We start from the raw sequence: 21,696 nt of genomic DNA, 5'->3' as shown, positions 1-21,696 counted from the left end.
TTTTTTCACATTCCTAACCAACATAGCTATGACAGCAAAATGTAAGTCTAGATTAGGCCTAAGTATTTTTCTTAATGAGGGGCACATAATATCACTACTAAAATTAAGTACAGAATATGGACTATGGGAGTAACATATACTTTTTGCCATTTGAGTGTAAATTTGCTTTTTTATTATGATAATATGAATTCTGCTTAGAGAAAAATGAATTATGTAAATCTCATGCACTCAGTGTCTTCTAAAAGATTAGCAGTCAGTTCTGATACACTATTTTAAAGCTATTGTACATTTTAAAAGGTCTAATTTTGAAATTTACTTAATTGACTGTAACAAACACAGAATGGAAATGGGGAAGAAATATTTGGTGGATAAATGCTTTGCACAGGTAATAAGGCTGGCAGAATGTCATCATTTTTAAGAACGGTTCAATGGGTTGTTTTAAGACTTTAGTTTTTGATGGATCGTTGGCTATTAATGGTTTTAAAAACTATAAAATTTAACCACTTTGTTTTTTTACTTCTTAACATTGCCACAAGGTCATTATTACCTCATATGGCAATATCCACAACCTAACATTAAAACAATAATGATCCAGGAGCAGGGCATTTCTTAGAGATTAATGACTGACTGGGAGGAGGTGATGGCCTGAGGCATTGCTGAGAGCCATTGACCCCAGCCAGTTTATACAGGGCATTTCTAGAAAGAATGAATGCTCTGTTTGTTAGCCAATCAGATTGCTGGAATTATTTCTCAACATTCCATTGGACATATAATGACTTACAAAATTCAGAAGATGGTTATATTTTAAAAAGTGCCTATGTGTTCTTGCTAAGACATACAGCCTCTAAAGAAAAATGACCTTAAAAGGAGAGCTCTACCTTAATAACATGAATAAAAATATGCAATTCATCATGTGATCATCAATAATTGATCATCAGATTCAGGAACAATATTTTTAGTACATTAGTGTGTATATTTTTAGAGCATTTCCCTTCTCAGCACTCATTCTAAAAGGCTGTTCATTTGTTTCTTCAAAAAGGAATTTTTAGCACTGGCACTAGCTAAAAGTAATGCGAGCATTAAACCAGCTTCAGCTGACTCTGGCCATTAAGGGGTTTGTCTCTTCCAATAATCAAGTACAGCTCTCTGCACATTTTCTAGGAGGTGTCTGGTGGAGTATTCCAGAAACTGCTTAAATTTTTTCCTAGCTCTCACCCTGAGGCAAAAGTTTTAAAGACCCTCTTGCAGTCTTCATAAAACTGTGAAAATTGTCCTTTTCTAACAGGATCAATAACTTACACTCTAAACCAAAAGAATTCTTCTTTGTGTAAGTACAAATTTTCCATCTGCCTTACTGTACCATGTCAAACATGGCTGTAAAAGTAAAACAAACAAAATAAACCATGCCTTTATAAAATGCATGAAAATAATCTAACTTGGCACTAACACAGTTTGACTGGTTGTTCAACAAAGCAATAGTTTTCAAACCCAAATCATGAAACATCTCATCACATTTCTCCTCAAGGTCCTTATTTGTCACCAGAAACACTGTACACTTGATGCACAGATTTACTCCTAGAACCTTCATTGTATTTACTGTTGGGGTAAAAGTCTCAGTTACAAATTGCAACTTCAGTTAGAAGACGTGTGTTCTCTTGAAATTCAATTTCCTCCCACAACCATTTGAACTTAGTAGCATTAGAGTCTCTGCTGTTCTATCAGATTAGTTACAAAATACTTTAAAAAAATAAAAAAAATATCATGACAATGACCAGCTGCAAAGCATGTTCTTTTGGGGCCAAATTTTCAGCAGGGTTCCTTAACTTTGCAAATATTGTAGAAATGCTTACAGAGACCTATTGAAAATGTGGTCTTTCAGATATTAGCAGACTTGAAGAGAACATTTTCATTCACAATATGAAACCTCACTTGCATATATCACTTTCCAGACTCATAGACTTTAAGGTCAGAAGGGACCATCGTGATCATCTAGTCTGACCTCCTGCACATAGCAGGCCACAGAACCTCACCCAGGGGCGGCTCTAGCTTTTTTGCCGCCCCAAGCATGGCAGGCAGGCTGCCTTCGGTGGCATGCCTGCGGGAGGTCCCCAGTCCTGCAGATTCGGTGGCATGCCTGCGGGAGGGCCGCCGGTCCCATGGCTTTGGGGTCCCCCCTGCCGAATTGCCGCCGAATCCACGGGACCGGCGGACCTCCCGCAGGCATGCCACCGAAGGCAGCCTGACTGCCGCCCTCGCAGGGACCGGCAAGGCGCCCCCTGCGGCTTGCCACCCCAGGCACGCGCTTGGAACGCTGGTGCCTGGAGCTGCCACTGCACCCACCCACTCCTAAAATAGACCCCTAACCTCTGGCTAAGTTACTGAAATCCTCAAATCATGGTTTAAAGACTTCAAGTTACAGGGAATTCACCATTTACATTAGTTTAAACTTGCAAGAGATCCGTGCCCCATGCTGCAAAGGAAGGCAAAAAAACCCCAGGGTCTCAGCCCATCTGACCCAAGGGAAAATTCCTTCCTGACCCCAAATAGGGTGATCAGTTAGATCCTGAGCATATGGACAATCTGCTGGCAAGGATCCCATGACTGATTCAATTTTAATTTAATGCTGATGTCATAATACAGTAAAAGCAGTGTGGTCCAATGGCTAAGGCACCTGACCAGGAGTTAGGAAAATTGGGTTCTATTGCTGTGTCTAACACTAAGGGCTTGTCTACACAGAGAAATTTACCCGCAAAATTATACCGGTATAGTTCTGCTATGTGATCTGAGGTAAATCACTTCATCTTGCTGTACCACTTTTCCCCGCCAACCATTTGACTGTCGCACATATTTAGACAGTAAGCTCTTTGGAGCAGAGATTGTATCTTATGATATGTTTGTACTGTGCCTAAAACAATGGGTCCTTGATCTCAGTTGGGGCCCACTTAAGTGCAACTGTAATGCAAAAACTAACAGCAGCAACAACTGTGAGGCTGAAGGGGAGGGGAGGAAGGATGATTTTCTTGCTTGGCTAAATGTTTTCATTTACAAAACAGCTACAGCAAAAGTGAATTGTGTGTACTGGCTATTCTAAAAATAGTTCTGTGTTTGCTGGATGCTTAAAATGAAAATGTCGGTTCAACAACAAAATCGACAGACCACTCCCTGTTCAAAGTAATACTATCAACATGAAATGTTAAAATAAAATACATTCAAAAACATTTCCATGGGTCCCAACTGAAGCTTCAACTCTAAATATCTAAACTTCAACTAGTTTAAAATCTAAACCCAAATTTTGTATCTCCCAATCCCATCTCTATTAATATTTAGATCACAAGAGGCCTGAATACTTATTTTTTTGTGCCTCAAGGAAGAAAAGATGAGACACAGAGCTTCTCTCCTTAGGCAGAAGAATGATAACTCAAATGCATAATATGGTACCTTTCTGCCAATCTTAAACCAGCCTCTGTTGTTATGCACCCATTTTTGAACATACTAGTTATGCCTGCAAAAGTGTACAGGCACCACCTGCAGATGTTTGTGTAAATCAGATTTCTAGTTGTACAGCTCCTTAGTCACCCCACTAGTTTGGATAGGGCTTTGGTGTGTCCAGGAGTAATTGTGTGGCAGGAGGGTGAAATCTCAGCTCCCATTTGGTGGGTAGTAAAGTTTTCTGCCCCTAAGGGGCAGCCATTTTGGGCTTCTTATTTCAGCCCTACCCTTCCCACTCTTAAACAATATATGCTGGATCTCATATGATACTAGGGGCTAGGCCTGGAAGGGATTGCTCCCGTATGATGAAACTGACAAATTACTGGGGACATCTACCATCAATTACCATCCTGGGGTCTGGTTTTGGAGAGTTTATATTAAAATTGTTACAATATTGGGATTGTTTTGGTACTGTTTCTGGGCAGGTGTGTTATTTGCTATGGGGCAGTTGCATCCCAAGCTTGGTTCCCCCCATACAACTTTTAGACAACTGCAAAGTAGCAGATTTGTTCTGGCCGCTCTCCATCATTACAGAGGGGCAGCCAGGTCAAATTTAAGTGGTGTTGTGACCCTAGGCACCAGGTCACAATGCCACTTACTCAAATTTGGCCCAGGGCCCCTCTGTCATGATGGCAGGGCAGCTGGGCCAAATCTGCCACCTTAGGCCTATAAGGAGGAGGCAACAGACAATCATGAGTGGCTTCTGGCACTGACCCTTCCTCTTCCTGCTGGCTGGACACAAAGCAGCAGCAATAGCCTGGACCAGCCATCAGTGAGACACCAGCCTCCCCTGTCGCTCCCCCAACTTCTCTGGATAGGATGGCCCACCATCTCCCTGTCCCTCTCCAGGATGGGACTGGCCCATTAACCTCCCACAAGCAGCCATGGCCTCAGTGGGGATGGTGATACAATTTTCCCCCATCCCTGAATTTTTCTAAAATGACTCCTGTTCGTTGGTCTGGAAGGATACAACTGAGAACCCTAAAATCCACTGTGCTGCTTGGTCTTGGGCACTCACAAGACATGAATAGGTGTCCCTCTGACTGGTGCAGGTTGTGGCTCCCCTCATCTAATCTCTCCTAGTTGAGTTAGGAAGGGGGGGTGCGGGTCAGGATTCTTGCTTGCTGTCAAGATCCATTGGAAGCCTGAGTGTCGAGGCAGCCTGACCTCACTCAAGCTCAGAGACATTGGTGCTGCTACAGATCTGCACTGGAAAAACCATCTCATGTAGTTTGAGGTGATAACGTCAGCTTGGTATAAGTTTGTGGTATCTTCATTTAACCATATTATGGTTTCTGTGTCTCTGTTTCTGTGTCCACATCAACAGGTGTTTTGGAGTACAAAACACAAGTGCCCACTCCTGAAAGTGCAATCCGTTGCATATGCAAACAGAGAGCCAACATAAATAGAGGGAAGCTGGGGCTGAGCTGATAGTTTGGCCTTCATTTTTTATGCATGTGCACCCAGCAAAAAGGAAGGTGCTGTAAATTTGGCCCTGTGGAGCTAAATGTGTTCCAAATAGTTTCAAATCAACCCAACAAGGGAAAATGAACTTCCTAACTCTCCAGTACCACCTGCCCAACCGTGGTGATCACCTGCCTACTATATTTATTGGATATAATATATAAGCAACCCGCACACTGCGTGGCTCCCATCAAGTGCAAAAGCCTTTGTGATGCCTTCAAAATACAACCTGCTTCTGTCTTTATGGCTCTTAAAAGGCTAGATTGAACCATGGCTGCCACAAATGTTCCCTCATCTTCTGTAATCATAGAGACAGTATCTACATATTTTAAAGTCTCTTAATAAAAAAGCAAAGTCTTACCTCACAGAATAAAACTCAAACATAGCTAACACTTTTTGTGGCTATCTCAATGTTTGCAACCCTAAACCACAACAATCTGTATATCATACAAGGCTAATGGCACTATTCCAAAATACCTAGACGAATCCACATATGCAGTCCATTTCCTGGACACTACTGTGCTAATAAGCAATGGTCACATAAATACCACCCTATACTGGAAACCTACTGACCACTATACTTACCTACATGCCTCCAGCTTCCATCCAGGACACACCACACGATCCATTGTCTACAGCCAAGCTCTAAGAGACAACTGCATTTGCTCTAATCCCTCAGACAGAGACAAGCACCTACAGGATCTCTATCAAGCATTCTTAAAACTACAATACTCACCTGCTGAAGTGAAAAAACAGATTGACAAACCAGAAGAGTACCCAGAAGTCACCTACTATAGGTCAGGCCCAACAAAGAAAATAACAGAACGCCACTAGCCATCACCTACAACCTATCCTGAAAGATGATCCCTCACTCTCATAGATCTTGGGAGACAGACCTGTCCTCTCTTACGGACAGCCCCCCAACCTGAAGCAAATACTCACCAGCAATCACACACCACAGAACAAAAACACTAACCCAGGAACCTATCCTTGCAACAAAGCCAGATGCCAACTCTGTCCACATATCTATACAAGTGACATCATCATAGGACCTAATCACATCAGCCATGCCATCAGGGGCTCATTCACCTGCACATCTACCAATGTGATATATGCCATCATGTGCCAGCAATGCCCCTCTGCCATGTACATTGGCCAATCTGGACAGTCTCTACACAAAAGAATAAATGGACACAAAGCTGACATCAGGAATCATAACATTCAAAAACCAGTAGGAGAACACTTCAGCCTCTCTGGTCACTCAGTAATAGACTTAAACGTGGCAATCTTGCAACAGAAAAGCTTCAAAAACAGACTCCAAGGAGAAACTGCCGAACTTGAATTAATATGCAAACTAGACACCATCAATTTAGGCTTGAATAGAGACTGGGAATGGCCGAGCCATTACACACATTGAATCTATTTCCCCATGTTAAGTATCCTCACACCTTCCTGTCAAACTGTCTGAAATGGACCATCTTGATTATCACTACAAAAGTTTTTTTTTCTCCTGCTGATAATTGCTCATCTTAATTAATTAGCCTCTTAGAGTTGGTAGGGCAACTCCCATCTTTTCAAGTTCTTTGTATGTGTATATATACACGTTACTATATGTTCCTTTCTATGCATCTGATGAAGTGGGCTGTAGCCCACGAAAGCTTATGCTCAAATAAATTTGTTAGTCTCTAAGGTGCCACAAGTACTCCCGTTCTTTTTGCGAATATAGACTAACACGGGTGCTACTCTGAAACCAAAATACAATGCTATTTTTTAAAAATCCATGCTACAAAGAAGTCAATCATTTGTCTGAAATCCAGTGATTTACTGATCTCTCTTTCTATTGATAGCACGGCTAGTTCTGACAAGTGTTCCTGGGACATACTATAGTTAAACAAAAATATTTCTTTATATGCTTCAGTTTTGAAAAGCTGCTTTTTGATGAGGCAACTGTCACAGGGACTGTCAGAAATATTCTGAGGGCAGTACACACATTAGAAGCAGCAATGGGAAGACCAGATTATTAAATTTACTTCTGGGGTCCAAGAGCATGGTATGAGCAAGGATGAGTTTTATCAACTCACTAACATCCTTGACATCTATATCAGAGTTACTTAATCCATGCCTCAGCCGACCATCTGGTACTTTTGTACTTAGACTAATACAAGAACCCAAAATGTATTTGTATTCTCCTAGGACCCCAAAAAGTTCCCCATAAACTTTCAATACTCAACCTGCTGTAATACTGCAAATATTTAATCCTGAATTCTCCTTCTGCAACTATTTTAGGCTTACGCTCACATCCATTTTCCAGACATTTTGCTCATTTCACATGGATTTCTGTCAGTGCTGCAGTGACTGACAAATTTTTCTGCAAGCTCTTTTCCATCATTTAGGGCCCCTTCAAAGTCCTCTTCTGCACTGCACTAGTGTGTATTCTGGACCAAACTGTTTGCTACATCAGTTCACACATTGAGATTTTGCATAACTTTGCTTACTGTTCTTACCATCTTACTCCAGGACATGCCATTTAGAGCTGTAAAAGAGTGGAGGAAATTATTTCATCCACTAGACAAAAGTGTGTCTTGTACTTTCTAATAGAGCCAGCAATGCATGTTGTACATCATTGTAACACCACCCCAAAGCATTTACGCTTTCAATCTTACACTCCCACACTGTGTCAGAGAGGTTGATTTTAATGAGAGACTCTAAAAACTCCCATCAGTTACGGGATGATGTAAACACATACACATGCTGGAAGAGTCCAAAAATAATTTAATGTAAGCTGATGATTTAGCAACACAAATCAGAAGGTTTAAGCTATGGCAACTAAGAGCTACATTAAATGTTTTGATTATGAGAATAAGCTGTCCATACACCTTCACTGATGTCCATTCATTTTAACACCATCAGATCCTGGCTCTCTGCAGTCACTGAAGGCAATCTCACAATTGCATTCTTGCAGAAGGACTGTGAAGAGATTTACCTGTTTTACTGGCACATGAGCAGCACACCAAAGATGCACTGCTGCCATAAAAGTTCAGCAATCTCAAGCAAAACTGATGGGCCCATGCAGCTAACCTCCAGAATGTGAGCATAACATTTTTGCACAAAACTCTCTTGCATGGTTTAAAATCTTTTTCGACATTCCTCAACAAATCAGTCATTCTACTGATATATTAAATTCTGAATACTTGTGCTGAGGCAATGGAGTCATAAGTCTCAGTACGGATGGGGCTCATTTTAATCCTCAAAATCCCAATATTGTCCATCAAATACCTCATGTTTTATTAGATAAGTGATTTATTCAACTTTCAGGGGGGTCGGTTCTTTCAGTTCTTCATTACAATGCTAGGACTCCATGTAGTGTTGGAACAGAGACTTTATTTGGCCTCTGTCCTAATGGTCACTTCACATGGAGCCTCTTTTTCTTCACTTTCATTTATTTACATTATTAATACTCTCATCTCCTCTCAAACATATTTATTTGAAGCTCCCATCTGATAATTTTGGTTTTCATTTCTCTCTTCCTTCACTTTTCTCTGACCAATGCTAAGATTTATACAGTCTCTGTCTGGTCATCATTTTGTCTCTGAGACCCATGCATTGATAAGGTTTCCGAATTGTATTAATTCAGACTCACTCCTTTGGTACGCAATACTGTTTGAAAAACAAAAACAAATTGTTCCATCTTTGCCAACTGTTAAGTGGCCTCTGCTTAGTACTAAGGAATAGCATTTATCTGTTTAGAGTGTACTCTCCCCATTAATAAGTGTGCATTGTGATAAATCCTTAAGTGCTAGATACCACATATGGACAAAAATGAAAAACAATATTAAAAACCTGAACAGGTTCATGACCAAAATCCGTAGGCAACACTGCAGTGAAGACATTTTGATGTCAAAAAGCCTCTTAATCTTTCAATTCAAGTAATGTGACAAGACAGGCAGGTGGCCCATTCAAACCAGTGAAAAAAGTGACATCTTATGAAATGAGAGGGAGGCCATAAATACAGATAGGCCTAATGCACTGTCACACATAGAACCCCAGTGATTGAAGTGACACTGTCTTGGGTGTCTTGGGCCCTGTGTTTTTAAAAGCTACCTCAGATGAGGTTCTAATGCTACATAATATTTTCTTTAAATGGCCACAACTAAGTTTTCAATTAACACTTCACTGATACGAATGAGGTGCCAGTGGGACAGCATTTACAGAATTGTTCCTGTTGAGTGACTGGCAACAGTATTCCGCAATGCTTCAGGTTTCAGTTAATTTTATCCTAAGTAACCTTTCACAATGTAAATCAGTGCTTTGGTCCTCTGTTAACATAGGGTACGTCTACAGAACAATTAAACACTCATGGCTGGCCCATGTCAGCTGACTCGGGCTCGTGACACTCATGCTGCCAAACTGTAAAATTTCAGTGTAGATGTTTGGGCTCAGGCTAGAGCCCGGGGTCTGGGACCTTCCTCCCTCACAGGATCCCAGACCGCGGCTCAAGACTGAGCCCGAATGTCTACAGTGTAGTTTTGCAGCCCCACAGCCAGAGTCCCACGAGCCCAAGTCAAATAACACAGGCCAGCCACAGGTGTTTAACTGTTCTGTGGACATACCCTATGTTAACAGAGGACCAAAGCACTGATTTACATTTTAAAAGGTTACTTAGGATAAAATTAACTGAAGCCTGAAGTTCGTATGAAATCAAATTTCTTGGTAAATGTGCCCATTCTTTCATTTCTGCCTTTCAAAGAACAAACAGTATGGATATTGAACAAATTCAGGAGAAAACAAACCCCATATAGCCACAGTTTTGCTGGTGCCGCATTGAGAACCTCTGCGTTATGACACAAACCCCTTCCGCTAAATCAAAACAATCCATTCTTGTGTTATCCCACCATGTAACTGACTCTGAATGTTTCATAACAATCTTCTCAGATATTAAAACCCACTGGATGTAGTTCAGAGAGAGGAAGCCCCTCAGAGTGTTCCTCCTCCATTATTCCAGCAGAGTGATTGGGTTTGCCTCCCCCAGAAATAAGCTGTGGGGCCTTCCCCAAATGCCTGCAGATCAGCCAAAGACCAGTGTTATCTACTATAACAATTGATGCATTTGCAGCAGCACCTTAAAGGAGGCTTCCAATAGTGCAGCGGGCTCTGCTGAACTCAGGGGCAAGAGAAGCAGCCACCTGGAATGGGGGACAGAGGAAGTGCCTAGAGATCACCTATCTAAGACAGTGGGAAGCAAGTGTGAGAGAGCCAAGGGCAATGGCACTCTTTCCTTCCCTTCAAATGGCCCTTCCCCTCCTGGGGTGAGAGGGAAGTGACTGTACAAGGTATCTGCAAACTCTGCCTAGAGTCAAATATATTATTAGCTGTGACTTCATCACTAAGCTCTGCCCACAGGTCTTATTTCATACAAGGCCATGGGAAATCTAGTACTAGCCCGAGCCAAAGCTGGGATAATTTTCAGAATTTCCTTTGCACTATAGATGACTATCACCCTAATGGCAACTGAAAGGATGCTAATGAGGGTTTACTTTCTAGGGAGTTAATGCTTAACCCTATGCAAGCAGTTTAGTTCATATTCCCTTTGTCTAAAAAGAGGTTTTGCCTAAAACTATTTGTATTACAAAGCAAAAGTAATTAAATATCAATTCTGGTTTGATTTTACTATTTACTATAGCAAGATAATTTTCTTTATTGTAAACCACTTTTGTGTCCTCATCTCTGCTTTGCTTTCATTTGAGCTGATAATGTCATTTTTTGCTTGTTAATTAAGTTCACTCACACAATGCTCAAAAAGTGTTTTTTCCCCCTTTTTAAAAACTTAACAAAACAATAAATGTCTGGTTTAAAATGCTTTTCTAGAGGAATGAACAGGATTGTAGAAAAACAATTTCTGCAAGTTGTAATTATACAGAGCATTTCATAATAAGCATCAAGAGATTTCTACTCAGTGAACAAAAATCTGTTCTCAGTTAGCAATGAATTTACCATTATAATGATTATGGTTCTTAGTTTAATTCATGGACAAATTTGAAAAAAAAAATGCCTGTGAGCAAACCAAAATTATGCTGCTAGAAGCTACTTTTTGCATATCCATATGTAATGTAAACAACCTCTAAGATTCTATAAAAGTCAGGCAGGGTTAGAATGCTAAAGCAAAATTCATATTCTAAAAGTAATAACTCATACAGTAGGGATTGGATCAGGAAAAGTTAATCCTCAGAACGGTGACTACTTGGACTCATTTTAATATAGCTCCTGGCTCTCAGAAGCTCTACAATTTTCTTAAACTAAACCGTTGCATTTACTACTAATTCTGAATTGGTCTCATCCACAAAATGCTGTAATATATATTCCGTGAAAGCTGCAGAACAATGTCTTTCCCAGGGGTAGAGTTATAAATTCTGCTTGGACAAACCATTGTGTACAGTACTCAGAATGGTCAAGGACTCAAATTAAGGATGTTCATTAAAATCAAAATGATAAAATTAAGAAAATTATTTTCATATTCACAGTCCCACCTTTTATTCACCCCACTGGGCCTTGGTAATGCAAGAATTACAGCACAGTAGCAAATCTTCCACATGCAGCAATATCTAGGTCAAATGGGACATTTGCTCTGCATTTAACTACAACTTCTTGATTCATGACATTCTCACACTTTTTTCCTGACAGTTAACTGTATTCACACTTCAGGAATGAAAACTGAAAATGGGAAGAAAGCATAATAAAAGCAAGGAATGAGGGCCAGATAACAGGAAAACTATATATTGTTTGCTTTGAAGAAATAGAAGAAACATAGAAATACAGTAAATGGGAGGTAGTACAAACAAGAAAAAAGTGTTAGTCTGTTTAAAAAGTATATTTAAATATGTAAAAACTTGTTATTATAGTTCTGGTTTCATGGAAGGTTAAATATATTTGTAGACAAATATTTCTTCTCTCTCTGTTCTTGTACACTCTAGATAGAGGAAATCGATTACATTATAGTTTATTCTCCCACTTGCTGGTGTTCTCTTTCTTGCAATTCCTTAATTCCACACATAACAATGAAGTTTCATCTGAGGCAAATAACTAGTACTCAATGGACAAGGCATTTGTTTCTGCCAGCACATGGATTCATTAATCCTGGCTTCAATGACTCCTTTCCTGGTAGCAGCTGGCAGAGGAGATGGATAAACAAGAGAAAAGAGAGTGTATCCTAAAAATGGTTCCAATGCATTGAATGCCATTACCTAAAATTCTGAAGTTCCTCTCATAAGTTAAATGTGTTCGTGCTCTGAACCAGGCAGAGCAGGACCTTGACCCTGAGTCTCTGACATCCCAGGGGAGTGCCCTACACACTACAGAGTCAATCTTTCACTGGTGATTTCTCCCTGCCCCTGGTTGGAACTGTTCCAGTATCTATAAATAATAAAATATTCACTACGCCAGAGGAAGACTGACTGACTCTATAGCCCTGTGGTTGGGTGCTCACCTAGGATATGGGAGACCCAGTTTGAAGTCCCTGCTCTGCCGGAATCTGAGCAAGGACTGGAACCTAAGTCTCACACATCCCAAGTGAGTGCCTTAGCTACCAGACTATTGGCTATTCTGAGGTCTCTCTCTCTTTAATGAAAAATTCTGAAAGGTCTCTGAAGTCCTTGCAAAATGGAAAATTTGTTTACTTGGGAAGTCCTAGTGGTATAGCTTATTTGGAGTATAACTAGGGGTTGTATTGATATAACTATTTTGCTAAAAATTTGCTAAAAAAATCTCACCCCTAACAGAAAATGTTATTCTGGTACATTATCTGTGCGTAGACCAGGCCTATGTTTATGGGACCTAAATCACCTGCTCAGTCTTGATTAAAGGGTCTAGGCATTTCACAGGTCATGCTGATTATGTATCTGGCCTATCATGATGATTGGTTATTCTCAGGGATGAGTAGTTCTGTCTGGTTGAATGGAGTTTTCTTAACCCAAACTCAACTCCCTTACCTCTGTTGGTCACGTAATATTGATTTATTGACAATCCATAGTCAGTATGCCACAGATTATGTACTCTCTGCTGATACTTAAAATAATTCTTGACTGGACTGAATACTTGTAAGGATTTGTACCAAGTGATGAGTGAATGACAATGAAAATAAGATGAAGTACTGTTAGTATGGGAGTCACTGTGCTGTTAATTGTTTTAAGTCTCTAATCACGCTTAATTGGAATTAGAAGAACCCAGAAGACTGAGCAGAATCAGACTAAGCTAAATGCTTGTGAAGGGAGAAATCCATTCCAGCCATGTAAATCTTGAGTTTTCAAGCTCTGTAAAGTTTGGGGGCAGATTGCTCGGGGAAGTGATTTCCACTCTGAACCTAGCACAAGGGTGCTTGGCTGATGCACAGCCATCTCAAAAATACTATTCTAATGGGCTAGAATAGTGGCTGTACCCCATCTATGCCAGCTGCACAGGGTATTGGGGCCACTGGATCTGTCCTTGTCTGCCCCCAAAATGGCATTCTGGGCAGGGCTGGTGTTGGAGACACTTTGGTGCACAGACACCCAACACCATCACCCAGCTGGGAGACTTTCCACATGAGTGAAAAATCAGCGAAACAAAACAAGTATTAATGCATCTCTTTTTTCATCTGTTTGTGTGGTGTCAGTGTAGCATCCTTTTACCCTATCGTGGAGATTGTTCTGATGAATTTTTAAGTGGGTGTTTTTTATTTTTTTGTTTTTTGTAGTCTGTTTTTACAACAGCAAAGCGATTGGCAGATTCTTTAATAAAATATATTACATACATCAATATTTATGAATCTATAAACTGAATGCTTTCAATATACATACAGCATTCTTATGTTTGAGTTGTACTTACTCGGTTGGGAAAGTCAGCCTTCAGTTCAGTGACACTTTTACACCAATATTCTGCAGTTTTCTCACTGATAAGCTCAATATTTAGGAAAGAGCCTTGACCTGGGCCATATATGGGGCCTGATGTAATTCCACGTATAATTCTTGGAGAAACATTGGTTACAATGTCCTGTTAAAACACAGTAAAAAACTTTCAGATTGATTTACAAAGTAAAAAAACAAAAATCACATTCCTATAGAGTCTATAAATGGTGTATATACTACAATGTATTAATGAAAGGGAAACCATCCATTTAAAACACACTTCCATCCAAAATTCTATATGCACTTTTGTTGCAAGTAACATCTAAGATTAGAGACTGAAGTAAAACAATGATGTTTTTTCCCCCCCGTTTGATTGCTTTATGCATTCCAGAGCACTCTGTGCCAACGTAATCCACTGGTGAGTTGCAGGTCCCCTCCTGCCCATGTTGATCACAGAAGATATGAGTCGTTACAGATCCCAGCTACCAAGCTCAAGCTGTAGCAGCTCATGCTTTTAGCTTTGGAAGTCCCTGATTCAATCCCTGGTGTGTCAGTCAAGATGGTGGCTGTCACATAAATCCTAGATGAGCCCACACTTACACGATGGCTGTTATCTTGCCTAACACACTGGGGACTGAACAGGGGATCTCCAGAGCTAAAAGCATGAGCTGCCTGAGCTAACGGCCAAGGTTCTGTAGCTAGGGGCTGTCAACTCATCCTCTCCAAATTGGCAGAGACGGGGACCAGTAACACACATTCATTAGTGGGTTTCACTGTTTCCTCTGTATTAGCTGGTTGCCCCTGTTATCTGGGAGTTACTTACATGCACAAAATTGCAGAATCTGGTCCTAAGGATGAAACTGACTAAACTATTATTGAGAGTGCCAGTTGTGCGAGTGGGAATGGAATCCATTCCCCAAACACAGGTGCAGTGTAAACACTATTCTAGCGCAGTGCTTCTCAAAACCAGTCCGCTGCTTGTTCAGGGAAAGCCCCTGGTGGTCTGGGCCAGTTTGTTTACCTGCCACGTCCGCAGGTTCGGCTCATCGCGGCTCCCACTGGCTGCGGTTCGCCACTCCAGGCCAATGGGGGCTGCAGGAAGTGGCACGGGCCAAGGGATGTGCTGGCTGCGGCTTCCCGCAGTCCCCATTGGCCTGGAGCGATGAACTGCGGCCAGTGGGAGCCGCGATCGGCCGAACCTGTGGACGCGGCAGGTAAACAAACTGGCCCGGACCGCCAGGGGCTTTCTCTGAACAAGCAGTGGACCAGCTTTGAGAAGCACTGTCTAGTGAACAGACTGCTATAGTGATTGGTTACTTTCTGCCCCCCCTTATCTAGGTGTAGTGGGTTATTGCATCTCTGTAATTATGGATCAAGGGCCACAAATGAATGTATTTTGGACTATAATATAGCAAATACACCAAAAATGGGCAAGAGCTATATAAAATAGATGCATCTTTTCTGTATGTAGATTTATATTTACTAGCTTTTTTTGGTCAGTTTATGCTGAAGTGTTAGGTAACAGCATTACTTTTAAATGTTTTTAGGTATCAAGAGGTATAGTTTGAGAGTAACTGGAATACAAAATTCTTTAAAGAGCCCCTCTGTATCCCAGCTATGTCCTCTCTGCAGCATGCAGGGGGTGCAGCCACCCTGGTATGCAGAGGGGCCTACATAGGTTTTTGTGAGCCAATGAATTTTGTAGAAAATGTACGTTTATTATATTTATGCCAGTTCATTGTGGTATATGCAGATATGAGACTGTAATGCCTTTTGTTTTCTATCTCCTACATCTTTAAATTTCTGTGTCGCAAGTTCAGCAGCCATTTTGTTCTCAGAGTTACTACAGCCTGTGAAAGAGGATATGCACACACAAACACAGAGCTCTCTCTCTCATGACAACTTTATTTATGTTCTCTATTGTTGTTTTTCCTTAGTTTAGACTGGAAGTACACATTTTGCTCTTTAAGTGTAAACATACCACTACAAGCTATTTAAACTATATAAGAAAATCCACATACAAAGTATAATTTAAACAATTTGTTTTTGATTTAAAGTAGACTCTATGTATGATTGTACAAAAAAACTTTCATGTAGATCCCAATCCTTCAACTGCATATACCCAGGCACAGCCCTGCATCCCAGTAAAGGCAAATCCTGAGTTTTATACTACACTAAAGTCAAAGGGGGGGTCTATATGAGAAAAAGTGGTCCAGGCATGTAATAGCAGTATTGGAGCTTCAGCTGTCAAAAGAAAAGGCCCTGGGTATTAGCAGTACCAGTACATCAGACTTCAACATCATAATGATGGAGTAAGAAAGATAGATAAATAAATAAATACATAAATAAATAAATAGTAGCTACAAATTCAAATCCAGTCTTGTAAAACATAATTTTCCCCCTCAGATTAATCTAAGATCATCACATCATTTCATAACAAACAGTAAACAAATACAAAATTAACTTGTTTGTTAGGAATAATTAAGCTACAATTCACAAATGCCTTATATCTATATTAAAGATCTGTAATATTCTGACATTATTTAAATTTAAAGAGAAACATAGATGGAAAAATGCTTCTTTTGCCAATTTCTAATTAAAAATAATTTTGAATAAAGGTCAGTTAGTTAAGGTTTCATCAGAATTATTTGTTTAAGTACCCCTCCTCACCATCTTGTCACTTTTAGTGAGATAACATGAACCCCCATTAGTATATAGCAATTAAGGTCAATTTACATATTTTAATTAAGAACCATCCCCTATAAAACAATTAGGGTAATAGGCATACTAACTGGATTTCATAACATTTGGACATTTTTCCAACTAGATAGACAGGAAACCTTAATTAGCATTAATTAGCACTTATCTGCATATGTTTGATAAGGTATACCCTTGCCACAAAAGATTATTTATTCCTGAATCTGCCAAATGCTAGAGTTACAGAGGATAAAAGGACTTTTCTTCACATTGTATGTAAATTTCTGGTAATTTTCATTTGTTTTCACATTTAAATTGTTTTCTCTTTTTCTTTCTCTCTCTCTGTGTACATTGAAATATTTTGGGTAAATATGTACATTCACATACACAGAAATCATACCAAGTAATCTGCATGAGTTAATCTATTACCATTCCCATAATCATTCTGTAATCTCAGAAGAAAACCCATTCGGTCTCCCTACTATTATAATATTCTCTTTTATATTGCAAACATATATTTCACTCAACACCTCAGCTTCACTTTCACTAAAAATTGTCCAGTCAATCCTCTGAACACGACTGAGAGAAAAACAGGATTGCAAATATTGTGGTTAATGCAGATATCATGATAGTGTAGAGCGGGTATGCATTATATTTTCCTCTCCCTTCCACCATCCCTTGAGAATTAGTAAATAATTTCCATTGTCTTCCTATTAAATTACTTCACAAATGCCAGTGCTTTGATCTCAGCCCAGATGCTACTCATAACAGAAATGCCACCCACCTACTTCAGTGGGTGGGGAAACTTGATGGGACCAGAGATGAAAAGGGGACAGCCTCAGTGGCAAGAGTATGAGACACTTGCTGAGGGACATACAATAGCTCCTCCTTCCCCTTTGGAGTCTGTGGCAGCCATTGGCCAGTTGGGGGTGGGGGAGGAGTGTGGATGACTGGGGAGTTTTTTGCCTGCCTTGCAGCATCCTGAAGTCACAGCAGGTTAGGCAGGAATGTGCTTGGTATTCAACTGAGATATCTGGTTGAGTTGTTAATTTGTTGCAACTGGTGGACAGTTTCCAGTGCAATGAAAAGGATAAAATGAATGGTTCCAAGAGATAAAAGACCTGGAATGTTGGTGATGGGTTTTGGGCTCATGAGATAGGGAGAGACCTTGTAGCCCTTGCAGGCCGAGGTCATGACCCTTCTGCAACCTCTGTCCCCCTTGAGGAAGATGGGGGGGGGAGTAGGTTGAGCTGAGTCTGGGGTAGGCTGAGGACAGTCTACCCCAAGTTATGGATTATATGATAGGAGCCCTGTAACTCCTGCACTGGAACCAATTAAATACCTGGTATAGGAGGGTATGGATGCTGGTCAGGTGACACCCCTCCCCTGTGTTTACATTTAATAAAAGTTGTGGCTTGCTGATTAAAATCCATTCATGTGTCTGTCCTCTTTTCACCGCTGTGCCCACATCAAGCCTGTGTTTCACATCATCCAGATGGAAAAAGGTGCCAGCCCAGCAAGCCAAAGGTGTTAGCCAGTAACCTCAGGGTATTTCTACACTGCAATAAAAGACCCACGGCCTGACCGTGGCTGGCCCGGGTCAGATGGCTTGACCTTGTGGGGCTCAAGCTGCAGGACTATAAAATTGCAGTGTAGACCATTGAGGCTCAGGCTGGAGCCCGGGCTCTGAGACTCAGTGCTGCGGGGCTTTTACTGCAGTACAGACATACCCACACAGGCTTAGGCCATGATAACAGCTCCTGCAGTCTACCACCTTATATGAATATTTTTGTTCTCTCTTTCTTCCAGAATCCTTTTCATTTTCACCAATAGACAGAGTTGCAAGAATGGCATGTAAAATAAAATCAAACCACCAAAAGAAAACAAAATCTTCCCAGTAGAGTTAGCATGGAGTATCTATCCAGAACCTCCTTTGCCATCACCTTCCTCCTCCCAATCTCTCATCACAACTAAAAAAGCACAGTAGGGAGTCCATTAGACAGATGATCTAGAGATCACTGGTTCAGAGCTGGGTTTCAGCCAACCTCTCCTCTTTTTCAATGACAGAAATGTGTTTCTAACAACAGCACAGCTTCTCACCAACACTTGCTAAGGCCCTAATTACATGGAAAATTATGTTATCAGAGCTTTTAAATAGTCTCTTCCAAAACTAAAAGTTCAGATCAGGATAGCTCAGGTATCCTCACTGCTACATCCCCAAGAAAGTGTTAAAGGAGTTTTTTTTTTGCCACTTTGTTTCAACCTGTGGTTTTCTTCTTATGACTATGGTGTGGGCAAATAACGCTACCTGTGATTATTGCTCATCTCTTAATCTTCAAGGAGAGAATTTATCATCATATAAATCTCTGTTTGCTGCTACTGTATTTAAAGAAGTACACGAAAATGGAATCTAAACAGAGAAGCTTGAAAGGTGGCACATCGTGCCCTGATCCTGATTCTAAAAAGGCTTGTTATGATAAATGGGTAACCTAGATGAATGGAGTTTCCCTGGTCCTTGGATGCAGCTGTAATTTTAGACGACTATGGGGAAGTGGGGAGTTGGAAGGGTGCTGAATACTCATCCCAAAAACCACAGAAACATTACCCAAGGTGACACCAGTTCCTCTTATCTCCACATGCTATGGAAATAATAACCAGCCAAACTACAGTTAAACAGCATGAAACCTTCATAGCCCTTAAAAAGCAAGGACAGAAGACTCTTAATTAAGAGCCACCCAGACAGTTCAATGCTTGTTTTTGCCCCAAGCTTAATTAAAGACAAAGCCATGGAAAAAAACATGGTTGGGAAATCAGAGCGACAAAGGCAAATAAATACAATGGCCCACAGGACATTTGTTTGTTTCCAGTGGAAGTCTTTCAAACGACTACAGATTTCAGGCTTAGAAAAAACTATCTTCCTCAGTGGACTCCAACCAGACACACATTATGCAGGGGAGCTAAAACAGGCCAAGAGAAAGACAGACAAGGGACTGGCTGCACATGGGATCAGCCTGCGTGGCAGCAATTTCTCAGCCACTGAACCACCAGGGCTACACAAAGGAGGGGGGGGAGCGGCTCTTTACCTCTCAGAAAGGACACCAAACAGACCCCACGTCTCCTCAAATGAAGTTCATCATATTGCCAAAGAAAGCAGCATTTCATAGATGAAAACACCATCATTGCTTAACATCTTTCCTCACCCTCTAGCTGCTTGTGAGCACTGGGTGCATGCTGGGAACGTGACACCATGCTACATTTGGGGATTCCTATTTGTACCTATTCATTTTCATTTTTTAATGAGAACAGTAAATGGAGCTGATTCTAGAGCCTTGACCGAGCTCCATTTGCTCCAGGCCATGCTCCAGCCACACTGGAGGCAACATTTTCCACGTAGGTTCCTGAATTCTCATGTAGCTGTCCATGAGTTCTGAGACAAATTCATGAAACTAAAAAACCTGGAAGTTTTCAACAAATTAAATAACAAAGCATACAACCACTATATCAGCACATGTCTTATTTTATTATATGAATAACTTATTCTACATTGTTTCACATTTTCAGTTAAATGATTGCGCTAGATTTTTGTATCAAGTCAAAACTGCATTATGTAGTTTTTGTTTTAGGCTTTCTGTCGACTCAGGAAGACAACACTTCATCTTCAGAGTTCACAGTTTTATCTTCACAACCATGTGTCCTAGAAACTTTTTTTAAATAAAAGCTGGAGCAAAATTTTGTGGCAAGAGGCTAGTTGGAGTGAATTATGTAGCTGCAGAATACATGGGTACATAGCCAAATGTCATGCCTCTTCAGTGCATGTAATTATATTGTGCAAACATATTAGAAAAGAAACCTATTTGAATTTTGCTTATTTGGCAAGTTTAAATCAGACCTCTGATACCTTTGTATTAATTTGCTGAAGGTACTGACTTTGACACACTTTGCTTTTAGGCACTATTTTGTAAACAGATATCTTAGCTAAAGAGTTTTAATAAACAGCTAAAAGAATTTTAAAAAATGCTTAAGGAAACCAATAATAAACAAATATATTCAGGATCTGGAAGTAAAAAGGTAAGAATTCACTGTACCCTTTTACAAATAAATTAACTTCAGCTTGTTATGCATGTTATTTGTCACTGAAAAACAGATGTTTTGCTTTACAAATGTTCACAGGTCTTAGATAAGAATCTTGGTTTTGCTAAAGAAATTGAATCACATTATAAAAAGTGCTATAATATATTCTTTTCTCACTCTGGGTTGCTTTTGAAAGGTACTGAGAACTCAAAGCTCTCACTGGTTACAAGGGATGTTGAAGGAATTCAGTACATTGCAGCATTGGGCCCCCAAGCCAAGGGAAGTATTTAAGTGCTCAGAACTAAGCTTTTCTCAAATTTAGAACATGAAACAAACAAAATTGTGTTTAGTGAACTATGTGACCTTTACCAGTTTCTTTTCATTGGTAAGAGAAAAAGATTTAACCAAATGATCATATTACTACCTTTTAAAAAGTTAATTTATTTGACCTTTCTTTCATCCAGGGAGCTATGATTTTATGTTCACTAAGTGGATAGGTTTCAGAACGTTACTGTGGTTCCTACTTACTAAATGTCAATGCAGGAACTAAGATAGCCACAATGGCCTCATTGTGAACAGGAGGATAAATCTACATGAATATCTTGTTAAGCTACCATATGTAAAACTATCGAAGTACAATGTACTTGTAGGCAAAGTTAGTACAGAAAATCAATTGTGGTATAAAAGAACAGACTTCCTATTCCCAGAATACTACATTGACTACAGTGCCATCCTTATTATTTAAATATCAGAAGTAGGGTCTCAGAAAATCTACATGAATTTAGGCAAATTATGCTGAATTCCCCTTCCCCAGGTTTTATAAAGTCTATAGGAAAACAAATTCTATGGGGAAAGCATTTCATTTGCTTAAAGCAGGAGAGTCTTGATCTTTCCAATAGCATCGGGCAGGTTTTTTTAAAGTTATAAAACCAGCCTTAGGCTAGGTCTACACTACCCGCCTGAATCGGCGGGTAGAAATCGACCTCTCGGGGATCAATTTATCGTGTCCCGTCGGGACGCGACAATCGATCCCCGAATCGGCGCTCTTACTCCACCAGCGGAGGTGGGAGTAAGTGCCGCCGACAGAAAGCCGCAGAAG

At 40.3% G+C, this 21,696-nt stretch overlaps 1 protein-coding gene across 2 annotated transcripts in view; it reads right to left on the bottom strand.

The window, feature by feature from the left end:
• Positions 1 to 21,696, bottom strand: part of DPYD (dihydropyrimidine dehydrogenase) — a 595,247-nt gene that overhangs the window by 178,549 nt on the left and 395,002 nt on the right. For both annotated transcript variants that reach the window (XM_034779205.1, XM_034779204.1), the window contains one exon: positions 13,810 to 13,974. In XM_034779205.1, coding sequence (XP_034635096.1) covers positions 13,810 to 13,974 — 165 coding nt within the window. The remainder of the gene's footprint in view (positions 1 to 13,809; positions 13,975 to 21,696) is intronic.

Source organism: Trachemys scripta, chromosome 8 (genome assembly GCF_013100865.1).
Source record: "Trachemys scripta elegans isolate TJP31775 chromosome 8, CAS_Tse_1.0, whole genome shotgun sequence".
In the NCBI taxonomy this organism is placed as follows: Eukaryota; Metazoa; Chordata; order Testudines; family Emydidae; genus Trachemys; species Trachemys scripta.
The sequence above is the reverse complement of the archived record's forward strand: the minus strand, read 5'-3'. Positions and strand labels throughout refer to the sequence as shown.